This window comes from Corvus hawaiiensis, chromosome 1, assembly GCF_020740725.1.
Source record: "Corvus hawaiiensis isolate bCorHaw1 chromosome 1, bCorHaw1.pri.cur, whole genome shotgun sequence".
Taxonomy (NCBI): Eukaryota; Metazoa; Chordata; class Aves; order Passeriformes; family Corvidae; genus Corvus; species Corvus hawaiiensis.
Genome location: NC_063213.1, coordinates 97,746,277 through 97,771,344, shown reverse-complemented (window position 1 = coordinate 97,771,344; position 25,068 = coordinate 97,746,277). Strand labels below are relative to the sequence as shown.

Sequence of the window (25,068 nt, the reverse complement as noted above, 5' to 3'; positions counted from 1 at the left end):
AGAAAAACGCCCTGACCATATCCCTGAACATCCCAAACCCTGGGATTGCGTCTCTTCCCCCTCCCCTGGCCGAGGCCTCCGCTCCCAGGGCGAGATCCGGGCCGAGAATTCCCATCCTCCCCATCCCGGGCTCAGTTATTCCATTAAATCCCTCGGAGCGAAGTCCTTATCGGCGTTTTCCTGGCAGCTCCCAGGATTCCCCGTCGGGAACGGGGACACCAAACCTGCTCCGGGGTTTAGGGAATCCCATCCTCGCTCCCTAGAGGATCCCAGCCATCCCCGGTGCTGGGGCTGGGAAAAATCCCCCCGCGCCTGGATGTGATCCCAGAGAGGATCCCGGGTGTGTCCCGGGCACTTCTCCCAGCCGAGCGGGATTTATTGGGATTTATCGTCCCCCCCCGAGGTCAAACTGGGTCAGGAACTTTTCCAAGAGGGGATTCCCGGAGCCTCCTGCTGCTGTGGGAAAGGCTGGAGCGATTTTCCTGCTTCCAGTGAGGAAAATCCCGGCTGGAGCTGCCTCCTGATGGTGCCACCGCAGCGAACCTGGGGAGCGTGGAAAAACAGGGACACCGGGACGTTGGGAATTGCATCTGGAAAAGACACAGAAAGCCGCTCCCAAATCCCACAGAGAGGCCGTGCATCCCTCAGAATCGGAGCAGGGAAGAATCCCGCAGCTCTGGAAAGGGTTAATCCCATCCAGGTGAGTCCTTTCCAAGCCGAACTCATCCCATCCCGACCGCAGCCTCCAAATCCCGCCGGAAAAGCTCCGTGCGCTGCAAAATCAGACTTGTCCCGAGGAGCGGCGCGCCCGGAGCGGCTCCAGTGTCACCTGTCAGAGCCGGGGCCGCCTCCAGGGATGTGGGATCGAGTTACGGGAGAGGAACCGCCGCTGGAATTGGCCGCAGCTCCCGGCCCGCCGCATTCCAGCTAAAAAAAAGGCGCCGGGCTTTGATCTCCCGCTCCGTCTGCACCGCACGGAGCCAGCGGGAGGGGCCGGAGCTGAAAATTCCCTGCTCCAGCCTCTTCCAGGGCCGGGAATCAAAGGCGAGGAGGGGGCGGGCACGGCGGGATGAAAGCGGAGCCGGGGCCTGGCACGAGGGAAGATCCCACAAGGAGCCGGGCCCGCGCTCCTCTCGGGCAGGGAAGGCTCCGGGAGCCCGGGCCCGGCTGGGAGAAGGGAATGGGAATGAGCCTGGAGAGGTTTCTGCGCTGCCCGGCTTTGAACGGCGGCCAGGACGGCTGGAAAATGAGTCCGTGGCTTGGGAATGGGCTGTGGATCATCCCCGGTCCGGCCCCGAGGTCACACCGGGATGGGCTCGGAGATGGGAATTCGGCTCCCGGGAGCCTCGCGTGGAGCCGGGGAGGGCTCCAGGCAGGAGCCTCCTTCCAGCGGCATTCCCGGGCGAAAAGGGGCAAAGCCAGGTCAGGGCTCTGCCCCCGGTGCTCCTCCCTACGCAGGGATGCTCCAGATGCGGGGAACAGCTGGGATGGGGCTGGATGGGATTCCCTGGATCCCTCCCGGGCTTCCTGCACTGCCCTGGGCGAATCCGTTTGCCCCCTCTGGGCTTTGTTGGCGCAGTTCCCGCATTCCGGGGTCCATCCCGGTTTCTCTGGGACCATCCCTCCCTTTGCAGCGTCCCACTCTCATTCCTAAGCCCCCATTTCCACAAAATTCCCAGTTCGTGCGGCTGATGAGGCCGAGAATCCAATTTCAAGCCCTCGGGGGCCGAGCTGTGCCTTCCCCGAGTTTCCCGGGATCTGGGATGGGCAGAGGGGCCCTGAGCTCATTCCAAGCCCCGCTCCCGCTCTCTCGAGCCTGCTCCTACCTGCAGACGGGAGCGGGCACAGGGAGCGGAGCCAGCCCCGGATTCCTTGGAATGATGCCGCGGGATCCTGGGCAATGCCGCTCGCGCCGTGGGTGGCGGAGCCCCCAAACCCCCCCGAGGGGCGGAACGCGCTCCGGAGGTGCCACCGCTGGCCCCCGGCCCCAGATCCCGGGATTTGGGATCACCGAGTCCGACTTTACACGGCCTGACACTTCCGTGGTGCTGGAGCCCGGGACATTCCCGCTCTTCCCACTTTCCCCGCGGGATTTCACAATTACTGGGAAAGTTGAGAGCCTCCCCTGGTCCTGACCAGGCCCCTGCTGGGCGCGGGGTTGCGTTGGGGTTTTTGGGGAGAGCCCCAAGGGGTGGCAGCGACCCCACAGCCGCTCCCAGCTCCGTTCCCACCACCCCGGGCCCGGCGCGAGGCTCCTCCCGCAGACCTGGAGGCACCTCTGGAAAACCGCGGAGCGGGATCCAAACAAATTCCGGGGCGGCTCCCCCGCCGCTCCCCGGATCCCGCGGGCTCCCGGCTCCCGCCGCTGCCTGCGCTGGTAGTGTCCCCATGTCCCTGTCCCCATGACACTGTCCTCATGCCCCTGTCTCTGTGTCCCTGTCCCCGTGTCCCTGTATCCCCATGTCCCTGTCCCCGTGTCCCTGTCCCTGTGTCCCTGTGTCCCTGTGTCCCTGCCCCCATGTCCCTGTGTCCCTGTCACTGTCCCCATGTCCCTGTGTCCCTGTGTCCCTGTCACTGTCCCCATGTCCCTGTGTCCCTGTCCCGTGCCCAGCCCGGAGGTGGCGGCGGCGGCTCCGCGGGGCGCTCCCAGAGGGAATTGTGGTTTCCCGGTGGCTGCCGGGCCCCGGGATGGGTTTGGGGCCGGGATGAAGCAGGAGGATAAAAGGCTTTTCCTGCCCGGCTAAATTTAACCCCGCGCTCCTTTCATGTGCCGGAGCCGTAACTGGAAGCAGCTGCGCCGGGAATTCTGCTCCAGAGGCGGCTCCCGGAGCTCCCGGAGCCGGCAGCGGCCTGGGACAGACGGGAGCGGGATTGGGATGGGCCCAGGGATGGGGCAGAGGCTCCACCGCGTCCTGGAGGAGCCGGGAATGACCCGGGGCGATCCCAGGATTTGAATCCAGTCTGGGAGTGAGGGGCTGGCTCAGCCCGTGCGTTCCCGGCGGGATCATCCCAGAGCCAGGAGCCTCCGCGCTGCTTTTCCACCTCCGGATCCAAGGTTCCAGCCCTGCTCCTGAGGGAATGGGTGTCACCCCACAGGCAGCTCCCACAGGTGACAGCAAATCCCAGGTTTTGTTCAATGGAAAAACTCCAATTTTGTGAATACAAAACTAAAATTAAAAGGGGCTTGGAAAAAACGATTTCAGGAAAGAGCAGCTTTAATCCAGGAGAAATCCCATTCCCAGGGCAGCGCCGGGAACAGGGACAGCCCCCAGCAGCACCTCCAGTATCAAATCCAGTGTTTTAGGGACAAGCAGCTGGGAGTTCGATCCCAGAGGGACAGGGCGGGCACCCCCGCTCCCCCCAAACCCCGCAGTTCTCCCGGCCTGGCCCAGCCCAGCTCCCCCCGTCCCTCCCAGCCTGGGGAGCGCTGGCGGCACTGGGAGCACTGGGATCGCTGCGGTCGGCGCTGGCCAGGGGCTTGCTGCCAGCGGCTCCTGCTCCTCCCGGCCCTTTGGAAGCCGGGATTTGCCGCTTCCCGAACCCGGCACCTTCCCCGGCTCATCCTGCGGGGGCTGCGGGCCCGGAACAGGGAGAGGAAGGGACACCAAAAATATCCCGTAATTACAGGGAAGGGGCTGGAGCCCGGCTCGGGCCCGGCCGGGGCAGCGGCGGCTCCAGGCTCTGCTCCTGTGGGATGGGCAGGGCAGAACATTTTGGGAAAGATCCTCGATGCCCTGAGCCCCAAAATCCCTGGAGTGGTTGCCGGGAATTCCTGGGGATGTCAGGGAAAGGAGAGAGCCCTGTGAGAGCCCTGGGCAGCCAAACCCCCCTGGCCTGGCCTGGGAGGTGCTTTTTTTTTGGAAAAAACTCATCCTGAGGCCTTCTGTCTGCAAATTCCCATTCCTTCCTTCTCCCACGAATCCAGGATGGAGCCCAGGAGCCACAGCAGTGATTCCCCTGATCAGTTTGGGGTGAGGATCCTGAGCTGTCCCAGCACAGAACGCCCGGAGCCAGCAGGTTTGGACCTGGTCTGGCTGGGAGCATTCCCAGCACCTCCATCCATCCATCCCTGGATCCATCCATGGATCCATCCATGGATCCATCCATCCCTCCCTCCATCCCTCCCCCCTCTGGAGTGACTCACAGGGAGCAGCAGCTCCCGGTGAATCACCAGGAAAACTTCCTGATCCAGCCGGATCCACGGGGAGAACTCCCCTGGAGAATCCCGGCGTCCAGCCCAGGCCCTGCTCTGCCCAAAGCACGGCGGGGGGTCTGTGCAGAGCAGCCTTTCCCGGAGGATCGAGGAATCATGGAATGCTCACTGGGGTCTGGGATCACCTGCCCCGCTTTCTTTTGGGAACCTCCTCACTGGCCGAGCCGGAGACCCAAAAAAGTGGGGAAAAGAGTCCTCGACTTTGGATAAACCCCAACCAGGGGTGTGTTTTCCTCACCATTCCCACCCGGAATCCCAGTCCGGCACCGGGAGCAGCTGAAATTCCTTGTCCCAGCTGGAAGCAGGACCCGGAGCAGGGTGGGATCGTCGGGGCTCCCTCAGGGAAGGCGATGAGGAGGACACAGCCCATGGAATGTCCTGGGCTGGCAGGGAAGCGCAGGGATCATCCCGGGATAGGGGAAGGATGGCACTGGATGGGCTTTGGGGTCCTTCCAACCGGGCTGCGATTCTATGATTCCCTGAGAATTCCCTGATCCCACACCAACACCCTGCAGAGCTGGGAATGGTTCCAACACCCCAGGAGAGCACTGGAATTGTCCCTCTCCCCGTGCCCTTCCCACATCCCGAATATCCCTCGGTTTCTGCCCAGAAATCAGGGATAAATTCCCAGGAAAAGCCAACCCCGAGCTCCCGGGAGTTTCCTGCGGCTCTGGCAGTGCCTTTGCCCTGGGAAGCAGCACCCTCTGCTGCCCTTCCCGGCAATCCAGCTCCTGCTGGAAAAACTCGGGAAGGTTTTCCCTCACTGACGTTCACCGGGGCTTCCCGGGAGTTTGGCTCGTGAGGGACTCGCTGGAATTGCCGAAAATCCCCGTTTTGCTGGGATCCTGCTCCTTCCCAGCTGCTCCAAGGTCAGGCTGGGGCTCCAGAGGCGGGAGAAGCTTCCTGCTCCCAGTTCCCTGCTCAGGTGGGAGAAAGCAGGTCCCAGGTGTCCCGTAACTGGGAGAACTGGGAAGAGCAGGCGGTGATGAGGGGCTGGAATGAGTTTTCCAGAGAAAACGTGGATGCTCCGTCCCTGGAAGTGTCCAAGGATGGGGCTTGGGGCCACCTGGGACAGTGGAAGGTGTCCTGCCCACGGCAGGGGGTGGGAATGGCCGGGATCTCAGATCCCTCCATCCCAAACCATCCCCTGACCTGTGATTCCAGAGCAGCCCCAAACTCGGGAATCTTCCAGCTCCCGAGCTCGCTGGGCACCGCGGGAAGGTGTCAGGTCCAGTTTGGCAGCTCCCGGGGGCTGAGCTCTCCTGCAGGAAAGCCGCAGGAGCCGTTGGGATCCGTGGTTTCCTGGGGATGTTTTCGTTTCCCTTTCCTGGCTCCCGTTTTCCTGCACCTCTGGTGGTTTCGGGGCCGCGTGGGCCGGGCCCGGGGAGGGCAGGAAAGGCCGAGTTAATTACAGGGAATGATCCCAAAAATAGAGCTGCTCTTCCCTGGCGCGGGAGCCAACGCGGAGAGGCCGTTCCAGGCCTTTCCATGGGTTTGGGACAGCAGGGGAGCAGCGCTGGTGGCACAGGGATCGTCCCCCATGGATTGGGGTGAGCTCCGAGGCATCAGGATCACAGCAGGACCAGCTGAGGTCACTGCACGCATTTCGCTCCCCTTCCTTCCTGCTTCCCTCTGTTCCTTGCAGGAATATCAGCCCCTGTTCCCTCCCCACAGATCCTCAGCCCAACCACATCCTGCCCCAAACCATTCCAGCAAAAGGGAGAAGCCAGCAGGAATCCCAGTGCTCGGCTGGGAGAGGGATCCACGGAGCAGCTCCTGGAAATTGAGGGAGATCTCGGGGAATTCTCCTTCAGCAGCTTCCCCTCAGTGTGGGGAAAACTCGTCCCAATAACAGCCTGAGGTGGTGCCAAGGGAGGTTTAGGATGGGTATCAGGAAAAATTCCTTCATGGAAAGGGTTTAATGCACTGGAACAGCCCTGAGCAGGATATTTTGGGAAGACTCAACCCCAAGGCTGCTCCAGCCCCAATCCTAAAATCCCAGGCCCAGGGATGGGTTCCAGAGGAGCCCCTGGGACACAGGGGAGCAGCTGCTCCTCCCTGGAGCTGCGGGAAAGCACGGAGCCGAGGCTGGAGCAGGGAACATGCTTTTATTGAGGAGCGGGTACAGGAACAGCACATCCCACACGGCACAGGAACGGGGAGCAGGGAACGGCTTCCCTCCCTCCCTCCCTGCTCCAAAGCCACTGCTGGGAGATCTCCTGGGAATCTGCAGCTCGGGACGAGCCAGGAGCAAGGACAGCAGGAGTCAGTAATGCCCACGAGGTCCACAGCGAGGACTGAGGGTCTGGGGGTGGTTTGGTTTTCCAGGAGAAAGGCAGGGAACCAGAGGAGCAGGAGGGAACTTTTCCAGTCAGGGTGGGGCAGTGGTTAATGGGGAACGGCTCCCACCTTCCCAGGAGCGCTTCATTTCACACCCTGTTCCATCAGGAATCACCGGGATCGAGGGAATCAGCAGTGGGATCAGGGAATTTACTCCTGGGATCAGGGAATTCAGCCCTTTCCCAGGACTGTCCCCTCTGTCAGTGACACTGGAGCCACACAGGCACTGGTGGCACAAGGACACTGGTTTTACTGGGAAGCCATTCCGGGATATTTCTGCTGATGGGAGAGAGGAATCGAAGCTTTCATTGCTCTGCCAGGGAATCCATCCCTCCCTGGAGCACAGCAGCCCAGCAGCTCCTGGAATTGGTGCTGGGAGTTCCTGTGGCTCTTTGGAAAAGGCCAAAGTTTGGATTCCTTTGGCCCGGAGAGGAAAAAACTCCAAAAAAAAAGGGACCTGCAATTCCAGGAAGGCTGCTCTGGGAAAAACATCTCCAGGGGGATACACTCAGCAGGTTGTTTATGTACAGGAACTCAGTAATTCCACGAGATACACACCAGGAAAAATGGGAATTCTAATCCAGAGGTGCTTCCAGCAGGGCTGTGGGGGTGACAGGAACACCCTGCTCCAGTGACTCCCTCAGGGGCAGGAGGTGCAATTCTGGCTGGACAACAGGAACTAAGAGGAGATCTGCTGGATCCTATGGAACACTGCTGGAAGAGGGGGATATTATCCCACTAAACCTATTTCAGACACGGAATGGGACAGGAGCAGTTCCAGATGCTGATGTCACTGGGCAAGCCAGGCCTGCCCCAGAGAAGCACTCCCAGACCTTGTCCAAGAGCCAGGAGCGGCCCTGGGACTCAGGGAAGCTGCAGGAGGGACAGGGGATGGTGGGACAGGCCCCTGGAGCAGGAGAGCAGGGCCAGCAGGGCCAGCAGGGCCAGCAGGGCCAGGGACAGGGCCAGCAATCAGAGCTCCTCGGGCCGGAGCTTCCTGGGGCTCCGAGACACTTTCAGTCCTCACGGCCTCACTGAGGCCGAAACATCCGAGTTCCTCAGAACTGTGGGGACACAGGGCCAGGCCAGGCCAGCCCTGGGGTGAGCTGCTCTGGGGACACTGCAGCAGCCAGTCACCACAGCACGGCACGACACGGATCCCTACGGCACCTCTACGCTGGGGACGCTGGCGGGGACACTTAGGTGCCCTTGGGAGGGGTCCACTTCAGGCAGCTGGGATCCATGGTCTTGTTGCTGTTGGACCTCTTGGCCTCCTTGGCAATCCACTCATCAATCAGATCCTGGGGACAGCAGGGGAGGGGCACAGTTATCCATGGGACAACACCACAAAGGGGAGGGTGGCTCACCCACTAATCCCCCAAAACAACAGCAAAGTCACACCAAAGTCACACCAAAATTAACTTCATCTTCTCCACAGTTTTCTAGAAGCCCTTCAATCAAGCTCCAAAGGGATCCCAGGGAAGGGAAAATGTCTGGCACATCTGGGGATTGGTTTATCAGGGAGTCATGCAGGGATCAATCAATCCTGTTCACTCTGTGCCAGGGAGGTTTAGGTGGGATTTTAGGGAAAAGTTCTTCATCCAGAGAGTGGTGGGCACCGGAACAGGGAATGGGCACGGCCCTGAGGCTGCCAGAGCGCCAGGAGTGTTCAGACAACGCTCCCAGGGAGGCACAGGGTGGGATTTTGGGGTGTCTGTGCAGGGCAGGAGAGCTCACCCTGTTTTACTGGGAGATGAGAATGAACAGGCTGGAAAACCCGAGGAACCCCTGATCCCAGCAAGGACAACAAGGAAATGAAAGGAGACAGCCCCTGGAATGGGCAGGCTCACCTGTCGTTTGAGGACCAGGTGTTTGCCCTTCCAGTACTTGAGCATCTGCAGGGCCTGCAGGGTGCTCACGATGTCCACGGGGTTCACTGCGGTCTCCTGGCTGATCTCTGCAAGGCAGAGCCCGGGTCAGAGCCCAGCCCAGAGCCCCTGAAACAGCCCCAAACCCCGGGGGTGTCACCATGAGTTTTGTGTAAGGCCCTCAGAAACGTGGGACAGGGACTGAGCAGGCACAGCCAGGATTGCAGGGGCTGGGGGCGCTGGGTTTGGGATCTGTGTGACAAATCCTCTGAGAGAAGATGCAATCCTGCTTTTCCAGGGTACCTCACAGCCCCAGGAAATCCCACGTCCTCCCAGGTGCCACCAACAGAGAAGTGCCATCAAAATAAGGCCAAATATTCTCAATATTGGCTGTTGGAACCATTTTTCTTGTTAAAATTGACATTCTAACCCACAGGTGGATGAAACTTCTGGCTAAATCTTTTTTAAATTCTGTTTTTTTTCAAGAAGCAGCCAGTTCATCCTCCCCAAATGCTGCAAACTGGCCCATCTGTGCTGGTGGCACGAGTGGGAAGGAGCCATTCCCAGCCACAGGAATATCCCATTAAAACACCTGGGTGGGTGGGTCAGGCACAGGGATGTTCCCAAATCCCCCCCAGCTCCCAGACACACCTTTGATGGAGATCTCCTTGCCCTGGAAGTTGTGCAGGTAGCGCAGCAGAACCTCCTTCCAGTAGCTCCTGTAGCTGATCAGGCCCAGGTCAGACAGGGGACGTTCTGGGGAGCCAACCTTTTCTTCTACTTTCGACAGCAAATAGCCTAAAAAATTAAAAAAAAAAACCTATTTAAACTACTCAGAAATGAGCCAGGATGGAAACTGCTCAAGCACCAGCAGGCAGGTGAGATGCCCTGGTGGAAGGGGAGGAATTTTGCCCTGGAATTTCCCTCCCCACTCACTGAAGTCGATGAGCATTTTGCCATAGCCTTGTCTCATGTACTGGGGCATGGTCAGGATGCAGGACACGTTGTAGTTGAGGAAGGAATTCTTCTCCTGGAAACAAGAGCAGAGAGGAGGAGGGACAGAACTCACAATTTTTATTCCTTTAACTGTTTTACTAAAAAAAGAAATCATGGTGACTAGTATTTATTTCAATGTATTTTTCTCTATGTTCCTTCCCAATTTCTTCATCCCTGATGAAGACACCACTCTGCTTCCTGGCAACAACAATTCCGTGGAGCTGGTTTGGTTTTTGCTGGGAATGAGAAATGATGGAGCAGCAAAGCCCCTGCAATCCCTCAGCAAACAGAACAATTCCTGCAGCTCAGCCTTGGAACTTTATCTGTTCCCAAAAGCAGCAAATCCTGAGACTGCAGAACGGAGCCAGTGCTGATAAGGGGCTCCTAAATCCTGTTTTAGTGAGGTGGATGATGAATGTTTTCCACTGACCTTGGAGAAATACCCGATCAGGTGGCAGCCAGTGTTGTCAGCCTCGGTCATGACGTAGAAGAGGAAGGGTTCAACATCATAATAAAGGGTTTTGTGGTCCAGGAAAAGCTTTGCCAGCAGACACAGGTTCTGACAGTAGATCTGGGGACAAAAAAAGAGATGCAGGTGTTGATTCCAGTGGGATATCCCAAATGTGGACAAAACCACCTGGGAAAGGACAAAAGAAATCTGAATCATCTGAGAAATGATGGGGAAACAGAGCAGCTGGGTCAGGAAACAATTCCACTGGTGATGGAAACGGATAAGCCTGGATTCCTGTGGGTGGGAATGTGGGAATGGATGTGATCTCCTTCTCTGGCTGCCCAGGGCAGGGGAGCAGGGCTTGGGTCTCTGTATTTTGTCTTTAAGGTCATCTCTGGCCATCGGCAAAGCTCCTCCCAAATTGCAGCAGTGCAGCACTCCCCTCTTGGCCACACTCACCTTGTTCTTCTTCCCGTCCACCTCGAACACGGAGATGGAGCCCTTGCGGTAGATTTCATCACCGGGGGGGTGCTTCCAGACACACTTTGCCTGTGACAGGGACACAAACCGGGGCCGTCACCGCTGCTCCAGGGACAGCAGCAGCTCCAGCAGGCCAGGAAACCGCAGCCCCACCTCCCACAGCCGCACCGGCGACCGATTCAGACGTTTACGAGCGCAGTGCCGGGCTGAGCCTGGCTGGGCACCCGGTGCCACAGCAGAATTCCCGGCGGGAATGAGCCCTTCCCCAGGCCTCACCATGTGCCTGCGCAGGATGGTCTGGCTCTTCATGTACTTGAGGCAGAACTCGCACATGTAGAGGCGGCCGAGGCGCGCGTACTCCTCGGGGTAGGGCGAGTGGTACCACGTGTCCAGCTCGTAGCGCCCAAACGCGATGGTCTTGATCATGTTGCTGCCCTCAGTGATCTGCCCCTGCAGCCTCAGCTTCTCCTGCAGGAGCCAAAAAACTCACTGAAAGCAGCTGGGGGAGAACTGGGATTTATTTTCCTGGAGGAAATCTGTTTCAAGTCTTCTAAATTTGTCTTTCATTAAATTCTTACGGCTCCTCGCCACTCCCGGTTCCTTTCCTGATCCATAGGGACAGGGCACAGGTGCTGTGAGGAGCAGGGAGGGAGCTGGGGGTGCTTATCCTGGAGAAAAGCATCAGGGGAGACCTCATCGCTCTCCACAACTCCTGACAGGAGGGTGCAGCCAGGGTGGGTCGGACTCTGCTCCCAGGGAACAACAAGACAGGAGGACACAGCCCCAGCTGTGCCAGGGGAGGCTTAGGCTGGACATGAGGAGGAATTTCTTCCCAGAAGGAGGGATTGGGAATTGGAAGGGGCTGCCCAGGGAGGTGTCACCATCCCTGGAGGTGTTAAAGGAAAGCCTGGACGTGGCACGTGGGAACAAGGTGGTGTCAGGTCATGGGCTGGACTCGATGATCTCACGGGAAAGCATCAGAGGATCTTTTGATCCCTCTCTGGAATGGGATGTGGCTTTGGGAAGCTCCTCAGGAGCTTCAGCAACACCAGGCTGTGAACTCAGCCACTGGCTATGGCCAAGGTGGCTTTTGTTGTCACCAGCCCTCAGCAGGGAAGCTGTCATTGTCCCCCTGGGAGCACCCCTGGAATGGCACTGCACATTCCTGAGCGCAGAGCTCAGCTCCAGCTGTGCCTCCAGCAATCCCTGCCGGTCACTGGCACTCATCTCCCACCCCGGCGTGGCTGTGCTGGCCTGCAGCTGCTCCCCAGCTCCCTGCTCTGCCTCACAGCTCCCACAGACCCCGGGAAGGGCCCCACTGCCCCAAAGGCTCTGCTGGGAGTGCCTCAGGGCTGGATCTCACCAGGTCCTCGGACGCCCGGGCCTGAGCCCTCCGGAACAGCTCCAGGTCGTACTCGCTGGTCAGGTTCTCCAGGAGAGGCTCCCTGGTGTTGCCGTAGGTCTGCCTGTGCTCCTGGAACAGCAAAGGACAGCACTTTGGCTGCTGAGCTGCTGCATCCTGCAGCTTTTCCAGCTGGGAACGCTGCGGGACGACTGGGAAAGCCAAATTCCATCCCGGGGGGAATGAAAGGATCAAATTCCTGCTTTTACCATGTATTTCTCCTTCTGCTCCTTGCTCAGCCCCGAGTTCCTCTTCTTCCTGAGCTCAGCCACCTTCTCTTTGTACCTCAGCTGCCTCTCTGTGGGAGCCTGAAAGAAACCCAGGGTGGGACCCCTGAGAGGCTCCAGCCCCTCCAAACGCTGCCCTTCAGTTCCCACCCCAAGGAATTCCATCCTGGCTCCCATCCCAGGCTTGAACCAGACCCTCTGCTAATCACAGGGCGCTACAGGTGCAGCACAGGAATGCAGAGCAGGACGTTTCCCTTCCCACCACAGCCTCGTGCCACAGGACAGGCAGCACTCCCCATGGAATGCTCCGTGCTGGGCCAGAGCTCCCAGCTGACTCAGGGACCCGGAAATGTCACTGCCCTGGTTTGGTCAGAGGGAAATTGCAGTTTACAGCTCTGCAGGAATTCCCTCGTCCTGCACATCCGAGCATGGGGAAAGGATCATCCTGAGAGCACAGGCCAAGCCCAGCTCTGCTCTCCCTGCCTGCTCCAACCCCGTTTAAGGGATACAAGGGATTCCTTGCTGGAGCTGGCAGCTGGGCAAGGCCAGGACTGTCCCAGCAGCTTCTCTGGGATGTGCAGAAGGGAGCCCAGGTGAAATGGCCGTGCTGGGAGGCAGGAGCCGAGGCTGTCCCCGTTTACCTGGTGCCTGGTGGCGTGCCTGTTGTTGTCGTCCTGCCTGTGGGCCAACATTCGCTCCTCAATCTGCTTGTCCCGGCTCTGCGCTCGCACCTGGAGGCCAAAATTCCCCTGTCAGGGCTGCAGCCACCTCCTGTCCCCCCTTTTCCCTTCCAACTGAGCACGGTGAGCTGCACCTCCCAGCTCTGACATGCAGGTGCTGCTGTCTCACAGCCAAACACACCCGTGTGAACTCTGCTCTTTGCTCATGGATTACAAGGCTCAGCATTTTATCCTAAAAATCCCAAAGGGGGAGAAATCAGAAGGTAAAAAACCATTCACCTTGCACTCATCTGCCGAGAGGTTGTGGTAGAGAGGGCACCCCGAGATGGAGAAGTGGCGCTCGTGTTTCCCAGTCAGATGTCCTGCAGAGGGTCAGAAAAACAACAAAACTTGTGACAAATGATCCCAAAGAAGTGGAAAGAGTCTGCCAGACGGGCAGATCCCTCACAGGAACATGCTGGGGGGACGGGAGGAAGCCTCCTGGTTTTAAAAAGAAGGAAAATCTTTCTCACACTAAGCCAAAGCAGCCAGGGATGGGAAGGCAATGATTTGGGACTGAAATCCTGTTTCTGGCAAAAAACAGCTCCCTGCCAACAATTCTAGGAATTTTTCTCCCACACCTGTGCTCACCCTCCTACTTGCTTCCTTATCCTGCCATCCCCCAAAACAGAAAACACCTCCAGGAATAACATCCCTGTACTTATGCTCCATATCCCTTCTCCAGGCCCACCTCTCCCTGATACTCCTGATCCGAATTCAGCCCCTATTTTTAGGATCTAACACCCAGCCAAGCAGGAATAGCGGAGCAGGAGCGCCACGGCCATCGGAGCCGGGGTTACCTAGGGAGTTGCAGCCAGGAGTGGGACATTTCATGTTGAAGTTGTAGCTCTCGTGGAAGCGGCGGCGCTTGGGCCGGTGGGACAGGTCACTGCCCGAGTCCTTCATGGACATGTCCTTGGCGATGCTCTCGTCGTGGGACACGTTGGGGCTGGAGATGTCGATGTCGGACTCCGAGGACGGCGCGTTCCCGGTGGGGGTGCGGGGCGGGGACTCGTCGTGATCCGCCGCGTTTTTGGTGTCTGGGTGAGGGGCAGAGGGGACAGAGCTGCGGGGAAAGCTCCCGGGAACACCTCAGGGACCGCGCGGAGCCTCTCCCACCCTCGGGAGCACCCTCGGAGCAGGGATTCCCCAGCCCTCCCTGCCCCTCTGGGTACCTCTGTCTGAGAAATCCACGGCCTGCTCGGTCTCGGAGCCGGAGGAGCGCGTCTGTCTCAGCGGGTATTTCTTGGGGGTGACGGGGGCTGGCTGCTGCTGGCTGCGCGTCACCCTCCGCGTGGAGTACACGGGCTCGTCCGGCCCGAACGCCGGCGGGTTCCGCACGGGGCTGGAGTCTGATCCCGTGGGAACACACAGTTACACCCCAGGAACCATGGGGACACCACAGTTACATCCACAGGAACCACAGGGACACCACAGTTACATCCACAGGAACCACGGGGACACCACAGTTACATCCACAGAAACCACGGGGACACCACAGTTACACCCCAGGAACCACGGGGACACCACAGTTACACCCCAGGAACCACGGGGATGCCCCTGCCCTGCACTGACCAACACTCTGTGGCTCTGTCCTGCCTCGGTCACCATGCTCTGGCCTTGCCAGATAACATCTCTGGACGCTTGGAGCAATCTGGAGTAACACCAGCTTTCTCCAGGTTTAACAACTTAATTAACCCATAATTACCACCCTGCTCCCCTTTGGAGAAGCAAAGATCCCTTAGTTTAGATAAGAACTATCAGCATTTAGATAAGAACCCATAGCCCTCGGGAACAGCGGGGTTGTTTGCGGTGTGGGGCTGCATTTGGGATCCTGCGTGCGGGGCTGGAAGAGCCTTTCCCTGCTCTAAGGAGCCGAGCCCTCACCCTGGGAGCTCTGGCTGAGCCTGGCCGAGGAGCGGGTGACGCGGGCGGATCTCCGGGACGTGCCATCGCTCTCGGAGCTGTCCGTGTGCTCGGGATCCGTGGAGAAATCCGAGTCCTCTGTTCCATCCGAGCTACTGCCCGCGTTCCTCTGCAACAGCACAACGCCACAGAGCGCTTACATTGAAATATTGCACTTGTATCGTCAAAAAAAACCCACACACACAAAAAAAGAGAGCGTATTTCATGCTGTCCACGTCCTCCCAGACACTCAGCTGGAAGGGTGCCCCGTGCACGGCCACGGGCTGGGCTTATCCCAAACCAGGGACTCTTTTTTCCCCCTTCTTTCTGTGTCTCCTGCTCTGCCAGTGAGGAGGTTCCCAAAGGAAACCGGGACAGGTGATCCCAGCTGGCCAAAGGGATGTTCCCCACCACAGAATGTCATTCCCAGTATACAAACTGGAGGAATTATCGGGAATTACCTCAAAGTAATCTGGAGCAATCTGGACGTGGGAAGGGGATTCTGGCATTGGTCAGCAATTGCTATTTTTTTTTCTCCTTTCCCTTTCCGTTATCATGGTTATTTACCACTATTACAGCATTTTATTCCATTTCTCATCACTAAATCGTTCATACTGCAACCCATAAGCTTTATTTTGGTTTCCCCCCCCATTCCAGGCTTGTGCTTAATTTCCAGGTGCGGTTAAACCGCAACACCGTGAGGGGACACCGGGGATCCGGTGGTGCCGGCAGGTGCCGGCCGAGGTTGGGGGGCGGCTGCGGGACCCCGGAGCGGGCAGGGCCGTGAGGGGGCGGCAATGGCGGCGGCCGTGAGAGGAGTGGGGGGGCGGCCTCGCGCCGGTGGCGGGAGCGCGGCCCCCGCGCCGCTTTGTTTTGCACCCAGCGGGGCCGCGCCGGCCCCAGCCAATCAGAGCGCGCGTGGGCGGAGCCGAAAGGAGAACCCCCCAATAGAATCTCGAGCAGCAAAACGGCGGACGCCCCACCGAGGATGATTGACAGCGGCCCGCAGCCAATCAGCGCGAGGCTTGCTCCCACGGCAACGCCAACCGGGGGGGGGGCGCGGCGCGATGGGGGAAGGGAGAAACAAGGCTCGCGCGGGGAGGTGACCGTTGGGGGCGGGGATGGGCAGCAGCAAGAGCCAATCGGAGGCCAGCCAGGCGTGGAGACGCGGCCAATAGACGGCCACCGTCCTAAGCGCGTGTCCAATCGGAAACGCGAAGGGGCGGGCCCCGCTGCGGGCGCGGGGGAGGGGAAACGGTAGCCGTTGGGGCGATGAGTGACAGGCAGAGCGGCCAATCAGCGCGCGGCGTGCCTGCGTGGGAGCCAATCAGAGCGCGCGGGAGGCGGGCGCTGGGGGCTCCAGGCCGCTATTTTCCCCCCAGTTTTGTGCCCGGGAGAGGCAGCGGAGGGGCTGAGGAAGGGTAAAAAGCAGCGGCCCGAGCCCGCCGCTCCCCCCGCCGGTCGCCTGCCCCGTTTCCCGGCCTTGCTCACCTTCCTGCGCTGCATCCTGGGCGGGGGCAGCGAGGTTGCCTGGTCCCCGGCGCCCGCGGCCCGAGAAGCGGCGGTGGCCGCCGCGGTGTTGGCGCTGACGGGCTCCGTGGTGGCAGCCGTGTCCCCCGCCCTGCGGCACGTCTGCTCCGGCGGCGCCAGCCCCGCTCCCGCCGCCGCCCGCCGCCGTTCGCTGCTCGGTCCCTCACGCTTCCGCCGGGCCGCGGCCCACACCCCCCGTCACGTGACCGCGCGCCATCTTGGAGCCGGGCAGGCGCCGCCGGCCGAGGAGCCGCGTCCGCCATGTTTGGCCCGGGCGGGGCGGCTGTGAGGCCGCTGTGGGGCCGCTGTGAGGCCGCTGTGGAGCGGCCGTGGGGCGGCTGTGGGGCCGGCTGTGGAGCGGCCGTGGGGCGGCTGTGGAGCGGCCGTGGGGCGGCTGTGGGGGCTGCTGTGGGGGCGGCCGTGGGGCGGCTGTGGGGCCGCTATGGAGCGGCCGTGGGGCGGCTATGGGGGCTGCTGTCCTCGGTAAGGGCGTGAGGCCGGCGGAGCGCCGTGCCGGTGCTGTCGGGGCCGCCGTGCTGGGTGCGGGCAAGGTCGGGCTGAGGCGGAGGAGCCCGGGGTGTTACCGGCACTCAGCGCCTTCCCGGGGGTGTGCAAGGCTCCCAGCCGGAATTGTGAGTGCTGGAATTGTGGTGGTGCTCCAGAGCTCCCTCGTGGAGTGAGAGCTTGGGAATTGCAGCACCGGCAGCTCCTCCGTGGAGCCTGTGCAGAGCAGTGCCTTGGAGGGGGGATGTGGCAGCCAGGAGGCAGCCCGGGGATTGGGAATCGTGTTGGAATTCCCGTGAGGATGAGAGGAACTATGAAGGACAAAGTGCCAAGGAGGGGATTCGTCCGTCCCTGGCCAAAGCACTTTCCTGACTCGCTGCTCGGCCCCGCCGAGCCCGGGAGCCTCCCAGAGGCGCCGCTTAGAGCAGCGGGAGCGACTGAACCGGGCCTTAGGAGGGGCGGACCCGCTCCCGGTGGCGGCCAGGACCCGGCACCTCCGCCCGGGACCGGCGGAAGGACCCCGGAAAGCGCCGCCGGGAGTGGGCGGAGCCTCTTGCCCGGGATCACCAATCAGAGCCCGCTCCTGGATCCCGCCCCCTCAGTGCCGCCAATCGCTGCGCTCCACATCGGGCGCAGCTCTCGCGCGCGCCGTGCATTGAGAAGGCCCCCAAGGCGGAGGTGCCCCACGCACTGCCTGCGCCGCGCGGCGCCCCGCCGCTACGATCGCGGCCGAATCGCGGCGGGCGCGGCCCCGGGGAGGGTTCGGGGGTCGCGACGCGGAGCCCCCGCCCGGCCCCGCGCTGTTCTCAGCGCCTCCCGCCCGCCTTTCCCCCCGCGGCCGTTCCGGCAGCGCGGCGGGCGGCGCGGGGCGGGGCGGGCGCGGCGGGGCCGATGAGGCCGCCCGGGACGCCGCGGGATGTGGCGCTGGAGGTGCCGCCCGCGCTGAGCGGCCCCGCCGCCACCATGGGAGCGAGCGCGGCCGCGGGGCTGCCCGAGCGCCTCCGCCTGCCCGTCTGCTTCCTCGGCGTGTTCGCCTGCTACTTCTACTATGGCATCCTGCAGGAGAGCATGTGAGCCGCGCCGCACCGGGGACACCGGGACGGAGCGGGACACGAGGCGGGGAGACCGGGGAGGGACCCGGGGCTGGGGGGACACCCGGGGCTGGGGGCCCTGCAGACGAGGGACTGGGGCAGACGCGGGCAGCGGGACCCGGCTGGGTCGCACCGTTCCTTGCCCGTGGCCCCGGCTCTCTCCCCGGCTTTCTCCCCGCTCTCACCGGTGCCCGTCCCGCTCTCTCTGTCCCCGGTGTCCGTCCCGCAGCACCCGAGGCCGCTACGGGGAGGGCGCGAAGCAGGAGAAGTTCAAGTACGCGCTGACCCTCGTGTTCATCCAGTGCGTGATCAACGCCGCCTTCGCCAAGCTCCGTAAGTCCGGGATGCCCGGGACGGCGGTGGCCGGGCCCGGGGCCGCTCCTGAGCCGCCGCTGTCCCCGCAGTGATCCGGTTCGTGGACGCGGCGCGGCCGGACCGCACGCGGGGCTGGCTGTACGGGGCCTGCTCCCTGTCCTACCTGGGCGCCATGGTCTCCAGCAACTCCGCGCTGCAGTTCGTGAGTTACCCCACACAGGTGGGTGCGGGAGCCGCTGCGGGGGGACACGGGGGGCACTGACCCCGGCACTGACCATGACACTGACCCCAGCCCTGACCGTGACACTGACCCTGGCTCTGACCCCAGCACTGACCCCGGCCCTGACCCCAGCCCTGACCCCAACACTCGTTCTCCTGGGGTCCCTTTTGTGTCACGGTCACTGCCAGAGCTGGAGGGAGGGGCTGAGAGAGCTCGGAAAAGGGAGAGAAATTGCCCAGAAATGCTGGGAGTTGGGTGATTGGGAGGGAATTTGGGTGATTCCCCTTGAGGCGGGTGCTGAGCTGTCCCTGCTCAGTCTCAGCAGCCCATGGGGGATGTTCAGTGTCTCGTTTTGGGATGTGGATCATTAACACCCATCCTTCCTTCCCAGGTTCTGGGCAAGTCTTGTAAGCCCATCCCAGGTAGGAGAATTCCCCATTTTCTGTGTGTTTGTGTGGATTTCTGTGCCTCCAGCAGCCCCTCACCTGTCAGAGCTCTGCCTGGGGCTGGGCCGGGTTTGATTCCAGGGAGGGGTTTGGGGAGCACTTGGTGATGTTCCTTCTCTGCAGCCGTGATTTGGGAATGACTTGGTAGGGCTTTAATGCCCCCGAGGGGTTCCAGGCACCATTTGTGATGTCCCCTCTCCCCAGTGATGCTGCTGGGGGTGACCCTGCTGCGGAAGAGGTACCCCCCAGCCAAGTACCTGTGCGTGCTGCTCATCGTGGCGGGGGTGGCCCTGTTCCTCTACAAGCCCAAGAAGGGGACGGGGGACACCGAGCACGTCTTTGGCTACGGGGAGCTGCTGCTGGTGAGTGCAGGGACCCGCCAGGGCCGGGCCTCAGAGTGGGGGGTTACACCTGGTAGGAGCCCCAGGATCTCAGGTGGGATTTCCCCTTCACCTGGGATAAATTCTGGGCTCTCAGGTGGGATTTACCCTCACCTGGGATGAGTCCCAGGGTCTCAGCTGTGCCTTGAAGGTGTGGCAGGACAGCTGGGGGCAAGGGCAGCCTTCCTGCGCTCTGCACGCCCTCCCAGCGCCGTTAACAGCCCCTGCTAATAACCCCTGTAAGAACGGGGGGCAGGAGGGTTTTCCCTGGGGAGAAGTAGCGGGCCCTGAGGGTTTGTGGCGTCTGTGCCCAGCTGCTGTCGCTGACCTTGGACGGGCTCACGGGGGTGTCCCAGGACCACATGAGGGCTCACTACCAGACAGGCTCCAACCACATGATGCTCAACGTCAACCTCTGGTCCACGCTGTTCCTGGGGGCAGGTAAGGAACGCAGAGATGGATCCCAGGGAACGGCCACGCCCTGCCCTGGGCCAGCCCCGGCGCCAAAAATGTGCCTGGGGTACTTTGGAATTTGTTTTGTTTGGGATTTTTGGGTTTTTTGTTTGTGGCCCCAGCCCCTGCCACCCCCTGGGCTCTCCCCTGAGGGTCCCAGAGCAGCTCCTGCTCCAGCTGGGAGCAGAAACCGGAGCCCAGGCAGGGCTGGGAGCTGCCCCTGCCCACGGCACCGGGTGAGCTCTGAGGTCCCTCCCAGCCCAAACCGTTCCAGGAGCAGGGAGCAGCGCTCCTGATTAACTGCTGGGGACTGTTCTGCTGGAATTCGATCCCAGCTAATGATCTTTCTTTCACTGATTAACCAGGAGGGCGACTGCTTCTCCTGCTGCTGTTTCCTCCTGTTGTTTCTGGAGCTCACTCCCTGTTTTCAGGGGTTCTGAGCCCAACCCGACCCCACGTGGGCGGGGAATCCTCATCCAAGCCGCTCATCCCGGGCTGTTTTCCAGGGATCCTGTTCACAGGGGAGCTCTGGGAGTTCCTGAGTTTCACGGAGCGTTATCCCAGCATCATCTCCAACATCCTCCTCTTTGGGCTGACCAGCGCCCTGGGCCAGGTCAGTGCCCTGGGCTGGGGCCGTCCCACGGGGTCAGGGACAGGATTTTGGGTGGGATTTCCTTCCCTGCAAGGGAGTGGGGTGGAATTTCCAGAGAAGCTGTGGCTGCCCCATTCCTGGGAGCGTCCAGGGCCGGGTTGGAGCACCTGGGATAGGGGAAGCTGTCCCTGGATGAGCTTCAAGGCCCCTCCAGCCCATGCCAGGATGCCATAAACCCACTTCAGCCCACGAATAATCAGGATTCGAAGCAAGATCCCTTGGGATTTTCCCCTGGCTCCCTGTCCTGGCCGTGGCAGTGACAGGGCTCTGTGTCTGTCGGGGCAGAGCTTCATCTTCATGACCGTGGTGTACTTCGGGCCCCTGACCTGCTCCATCATCACCACCACTCGCAAGTTCTTCACCATCCTGGCCTCCGTGGTGCTCTTTGCCAACCCCATCAGCCCCATGCAGTGGGTGGGCACCATCCTGGTGTTCCTGGGTGAGTTTGGGAAGCAAATCCATGGGATCCTTCCCCTGGGAACTCCTCAAACCCGTTGGAACGGGACAAGGGCGCTCTGGAGGGAGTGTGGGACCAGCAGATCCATTTGCTCCTTTCCCCCTCTCTCATTCCATGGGGGAATTTGGGGATATTAAGCTGATTTTGCCCCAAATTCCCGGCTTTCTGCTGGATTGAAGAACACAAATTTTGTGTTTTGTCTCCCCCCAGGCCTTGGACTCGATGCCAAATTCGGGAAGGGGGTGAAGAAGACGTCGCATTGAGGTTGATCGCTCGATCCCCGCAGTCGGAATGAACTTTTAATTTATTGTCTTGTACCTCAGAATCTGGCGTGGAACTGGACTCAGGACAGGGAATCAGAAGGAGACCGTGTGGAATTTATTTCTGGCTTTGGTTTGGTTTTTTTTTAAATTCTAAATCGTCCCTGAAATGTAATCCTTCCGTTTGAGGTGTAATTCAGCTTTTTTTTGTGTAATCAGAGCTGCCCCCCGGAGCCGAGCAGCAGGAGCAGATCCTTGCCTTAACAGGAAAACACAAATCCTTCCTATCTTTATTAAAGAAAACAGATAATGGCCACTCTTCCCGGGCTTTCTTTGGGGATTTGGCTGATCTGGGGGGGACCCAGCTCTGCTCTCCAGGGAGGGAGAGGAATGATCCCGGTTTTTGGGGTGATCCCAGGGTTAAAGCCTTGTTGGAGACACCCCCCTCTGATTGTGGAGTTTTCCAGAGGCTTGGAACAGCCGCTTGGATTTTCTCCCACTGGGATGTGTGAGTGGAAATCCTGGATGTGCCTCACCCTGCTCTGGCTCCCAGGAAATGAGAATTCCCCAAACCCAGGGCAGCTCTGGGGCTGAACCCCCCGGATCTGCCGGAACAGCTCCTGTCCCATCCATGGATCCCCCAGGAGGCTCCAGGGCAGTCCCGGGAGGGGTTCCCAGAGCAGCTCTGGCATTTCCCCCAGACAGGAGCAGCTCCCATGGCTGCCGGGGTTCCTGACTCCTCCTGAGGAGCCTTTGGGGTGCTCCTGCCTGGATCTGGGTGTCTCTTTGGATAAACCCCAAAGGAACCGGGGTGGGATTCAGTGAATTTCCATCCTCTGCTGCTTTTTCTCCTCCAAGGCCCTTTAGGAGAGGGAAGATTCTGTTCCCTGGGTTTTGGGCTTTGCTCCTTTTTCAGAACCAGAGGCAGGGCTTGGATTTGGGGGAAATGTCAGGAAACTCCTCCCATCCCCAGGGAAGGGCCCAGGGATGCCCAAAGTGCTGCCAGAACATCCAGGGGAGGGCAAAGGGATCTCAGTTCCTGCTGTTGGGTTTATTCCCAGCAGGAAGTGACCAAGGGAGCCCCATCCAGGCCAGGGCTTGGAGCAGCCTGGGGTCGGGAGGTGTCCCAGGGTGGCACTGGATGGGATTTAAGGTCCCTTCCAGCCCCACCCATTCCATGGTCAGTGTGGGTGCACCTGGGAGCAGCCCAGAATTCCCAAGGAACAAATCTCAGGATCTCCACAGCACTCTGGGCTTCACCGGCTCTGGCTCAGTCCCGGCTTGGATCAGACCTTCTGCAGTTCATGGGATGCAAATCCAGGTAAATCAAAGATTTTGGGGGTTTTTTCCAGCCCTGGGAGCTCCCCCTGCCTGTGCAGTTTTGGGGTAAGGAGGATTCCCAGCAGAAATTTTGGGGCAGGAGTTCTCTCTCCCGGTTTTTGCTGGCTCCAGAGCCCAACCTGAGCCCGCTCCGGCCTCGGTTACCGGCAGGGGGAACTCTGCCTTCAACCATTCCCAACAAACACCTGGAGAAACCCAACAAAAGCAGCTCCTGTGTGATCCCTGCTCGAGCTGCGCTGCTGGAGCCAAACCGAGGTGCAAATCCAGCTTTTCTTCATTCCCCTCCCATTTTTCTCCATTTTTATCGTGTTTAATCCTTCCCGGCCACCAGCAGAGCCCCCCTGGAGCTGAGTTTGGAGCTGAAATCATCCCCCTGCTCCTCCCAGGCAGCTCCGAGCTCACCAGCAGCTGCTCCCCGCTCAGCACCACCCCTGGCACCTCGCATGGAAAACATTCCCGCTGGAATTCTCCCAGGAAGCTCTGTCAGCTCCGGGAATTTCTGGGGGGGGATCAGAACCGAGCCCGCAGCGCGGCAGCTGCTCCGGGAGGGGCTGGGGAGGGGAGGTTGGACTGCGGAGCCGAGCCCTGGCACCCACCGGGGGCACTTTGGCAGCGCTGCTCCCTCTCCTTTCATCTTCCCTGCTTCTGCCGGCTCCTCCTGCAGCTCCAGCAGCAGATGGTTAAAAAAAAAACCCAAATGTTTGGAGAGGGGAGGTGGATGGGACTGGATTTTTGGATGTTTTGCAGTGATGGAGATGATTCTGTAAGGGATCGTTTTCTGCTCACGGGAGAGCAAAGATGGGAAAGGAATTGTTGCTCCCTTGGAATCTCGGTGTTCCTCTGAAATACCTCGAGGATGTTTTGGGGGCAGCAAGGGAAGGTTTCCATGCTGGTGAATGGTTCGATGATTTAATGATTGGCTTTCCTGCAGGTTTGCTTTGATTGTCCCCACATCGAATCAAATGTTGGGATCTTCCCTCTGTAAAATCCCAGTCTGGAACCCCCAGGAGGGACCTGGAGGCGGCCCTGGGGCAGGAGCAGAAAACTCTGCTCCAAGTTTCCCAAAAATGGAGTATTCCAAGGCAATAACCCCCTCATTTGGGGTTTTGTGGTGAGTGTGGCTGGGAAAGCAAAATCCTGGAATTTGGGTTTGGGTTGGGAGGGACCTGGGCTGGAGGAATTTGGGCACTTTGGTGCCTAAACTTTATTTTCTGCGGTTTGATACATTTGGGGGTTTTTTATTTTCTGTGGTTTGATAAATTTAGGGGGTTTTTAAATTTTCTGTGGTTTGATGAACTCCAAGGCGTTTTTCCCTCTGTCCCTCTGACCCGAATCCCATTATCCCATAAACCCACGGAGGTTAAAGCAGCTCCATTAACGTCTTCCAGCAGCCAGGCCTTGCTACCTGAGGATTGAAGGAATTCCTTATCTTTGCAGCCAGTAAATGCTTGGGGAAGTTGGAGTTACATAAATCCCAGGAACCCATGGAGGATCCAGGATTTCATTTAATTCTCCATAAACTGACCCAGTCCCAGGGAGGGCTGACAGAATCCGGTGGGAAAGCAGCTCTGGGAATGCTGGGATGGGTGTTTGGAGCAGCAATGGTTAAGCCCTGATCGCTGCTGGAATCGGGGCAATGAAACCCCAATTAATTAATTCCAGTTAATATTAACCCTGGTGGTGTGGAGAGCACAGGGTTAGAGCTCTCCTCTCCCCCCCCCCGCAAACCAGACCGAGCCTAAACTCTGGTTTAGTGCTGGACCCCAGGGCTGAGCAGGGGAAAATTCCCGGTTTGCGGAGGCTTTAAAAATCCCGTTCCCAAACTGCTGCCACTCCCAAAGGTGCAAATGCACTTTGACACCCTCCCTTCACAAATCACTTCCCTGTTCCCCAGTTTTCCCTTTCCTTTTTCAGCCAAGTTTTGGTTTGTTCTCAGCTGTCTGAGCCCTCACCCAGCCTCTCCTGCCCTGTTCTGCACAATCCCACCCCCAATTTCCAGCTCTTTTGTCCAATTTTCCCCCTGGACCTGCAGAAGGGGGACCAGGAGCCACAAACCCCCCATGGCTCTGTTTCAGCCCATGCCCAGCTCACCATGAGGGAAACCTGCTGTGCTCCCGCGAGGATGAGCTCTTGTTTGTGGGGGAATCTGCTCTGGAATAAATTCCAGGACTTGGGGACAATGATCTGGGCCCCCCACCCCGCAGGTGCAGAGCTACCGGAGGTTTGGGGAGAGCAAAACAATTCCACAGCAGGATCAGGTTTTAATGAGTCCGGGATCAAAAGCAGCCTGGAAAACAAGAGCAGCCTCATCAGGAGCTGCTGCTAACGAGCACCAAAGCCCCGCTCAGGGGCTGGGGGGAGCCGCTCGCTCACCGTTGTGCATTTTAAAGGCTCAGTTCCTCCTCTCCTCCAAAATCAGCTTTGATGCGTCTCCAATCCAGGTAAAAATAGCAATCCAGCAGATTCCCTGCAATTAAAACCTCCAGGGCAGGGTTTTCGCTGAAGGAGGGCAGGGTTTTTTTTAAGCAGTGTTTGTTTTCTCCCAAACAAAAGTGGTTTTTAATCATAGCAGCAAGGACTGAGTGGAGGTTGCTTGAGGTGTTTTGGAGTCAGGGAAGGGGATTCGGATGGGAAATGTGCAGAGCAGTGAACTCGGAATGGTTTAAAAGGGAGCTGTCCTACCACAGCAGCAGGAATTTTCAGGGTTTGGGATCTGCATGAGAGCATCAAAGGATTCAAGAGTGGTTTTGGGTTGGGAGGACCTCAAAGCTCCTCATCCACTCCCACTGTCCCAGGCTGCTCCAAGCCCTGTCCAGCC

At 59.8% G+C, this 25,068-nt stretch overlaps 3 protein-coding genes across 3 annotated transcripts; 1 reads left to right on the top strand and 2 right to left on the bottom strand.

Moving 5' to 3' along the window:
* Positions 1 to 358: 358 nt before the first annotated feature.
* LOC125334835 lies at positions 359 to 2,404 on the bottom strand. Its single transcript, XM_048322040.1, has 2 exons — positions 1,827 to 2,404; positions 359 to 543 (listed from the first exon to the last, which is right to left on the bottom strand). Exons 1-2 carry the CDS (start codon positions 2,402 to 2,404, stop codon positions 405 to 407), a joined length of 717 nt encoding a protein of 238 aa, XP_048177997.1. The 3' UTR covers positions 359 to 404.
* A 3,898-nt stretch (positions 2,405 to 6,302) lies between these two features.
* KAT7 (lysine acetyltransferase 7) lies at positions 6,303 to 16,283 on the bottom strand. Its single transcript, XM_048319710.1, has 15 exons — positions 16,093 to 16,283; positions 14,584 to 14,731; positions 13,872 to 14,048; positions 13,497 to 13,736; positions 12,937 to 13,019; positions 12,619 to 12,708; positions 11,960 to 12,058; positions 11,712 to 11,822; positions 10,625 to 10,816; positions 10,328 to 10,417; positions 9,848 to 9,988; positions 9,358 to 9,451; positions 9,073 to 9,219; positions 8,404 to 8,510; positions 6,303 to 7,854 (listed from the first exon to the last, which is right to left on the bottom strand). Exons 1-15 carry the CDS (start codon positions 16,105 to 16,107, stop codon positions 7,753 to 7,755), a joined length of 1,836 nt encoding a protein of 611 aa, XP_048175667.1. The 5' UTR covers positions 16,108 to 16,283; the 3' UTR covers positions 6,303 to 7,752.
* Positions 16,284 to 17,523: 1,240 nt separating this feature from the next.
* On the top strand, positions 17,524 to 21,221 carry SLC35B1 (solute carrier family 35 member B1). The gene is made up of 9 exons (XM_048319984.1): positions 17,524 to 17,705; positions 17,956 to 18,059; positions 18,131 to 18,261; positions 18,653 to 18,683; positions 18,912 to 19,069; positions 19,402 to 19,528; positions 20,047 to 20,153; positions 20,478 to 20,631; positions 20,860 to 21,221. Exons 1-9 carry the CDS (start codon positions 17,527 to 17,529, stop codon positions 20,910 to 20,912), a joined length of 1,044 nt encoding a protein of 347 aa, XP_048175941.1. The 5' UTR covers positions 17,524 to 17,526; the 3' UTR covers positions 20,913 to 21,221.
* The last annotated feature ends 3,847 nt before the right edge of the window (positions 21,222 to 25,068 follow it).

Coding starts and splice junctions, on each gene's coding strand:
- LOC125334835 (XM_048322040.1), bottom strand. CDS start 2,404: ATGGGGACAGGGACATGGGGACACTACCAGCGCAGGCAGCGGCGGGAG. Junction 544..1,826: donor GTGCCCGCTCCCGTCTGCAG/GTAGGAGCAGGC, acceptor CACGCTCCCCAG/GTTCGCTGCGGTGGCACCAT.
- KAT7 (XM_048319710.1), bottom strand. Junction 10,817..11,711: donor CCCGGGCGTCCGAGGACCTG/GTGAGATCCAGC, acceptor TGGCTCCTGCAG/GAGAAGCTGAGGCTGCAGGG. Junction 7,855..8,403: donor ACCTGGTCCTCAAACGACAG/GTGAGCCTGCCC, acceptor TGCTGTCCCCAG/GATCTGATTGATGAGTGGAT.
- SLC35B1 (XM_048319984.1), top strand. CDS start 17,527: ATGAGGCCGCCCGGGACGCCGCGGGATGTGGCGCTGGAGGTGCCGCCC. Junction 19,529..20,046: donor CACGCTGTTCCTGGGGGCAG/GTAAGGAACGCA, acceptor GCTGTTTTCCAG/GGATCCTGTTCACAGGGGAG. Junction 20,632..20,859: donor CACCATCCTGGTGTTCCTGG/GTGAGTTTGGGA, acceptor GTCTCCCCCCAG/GCCTTGGACTCGATGCCAAA.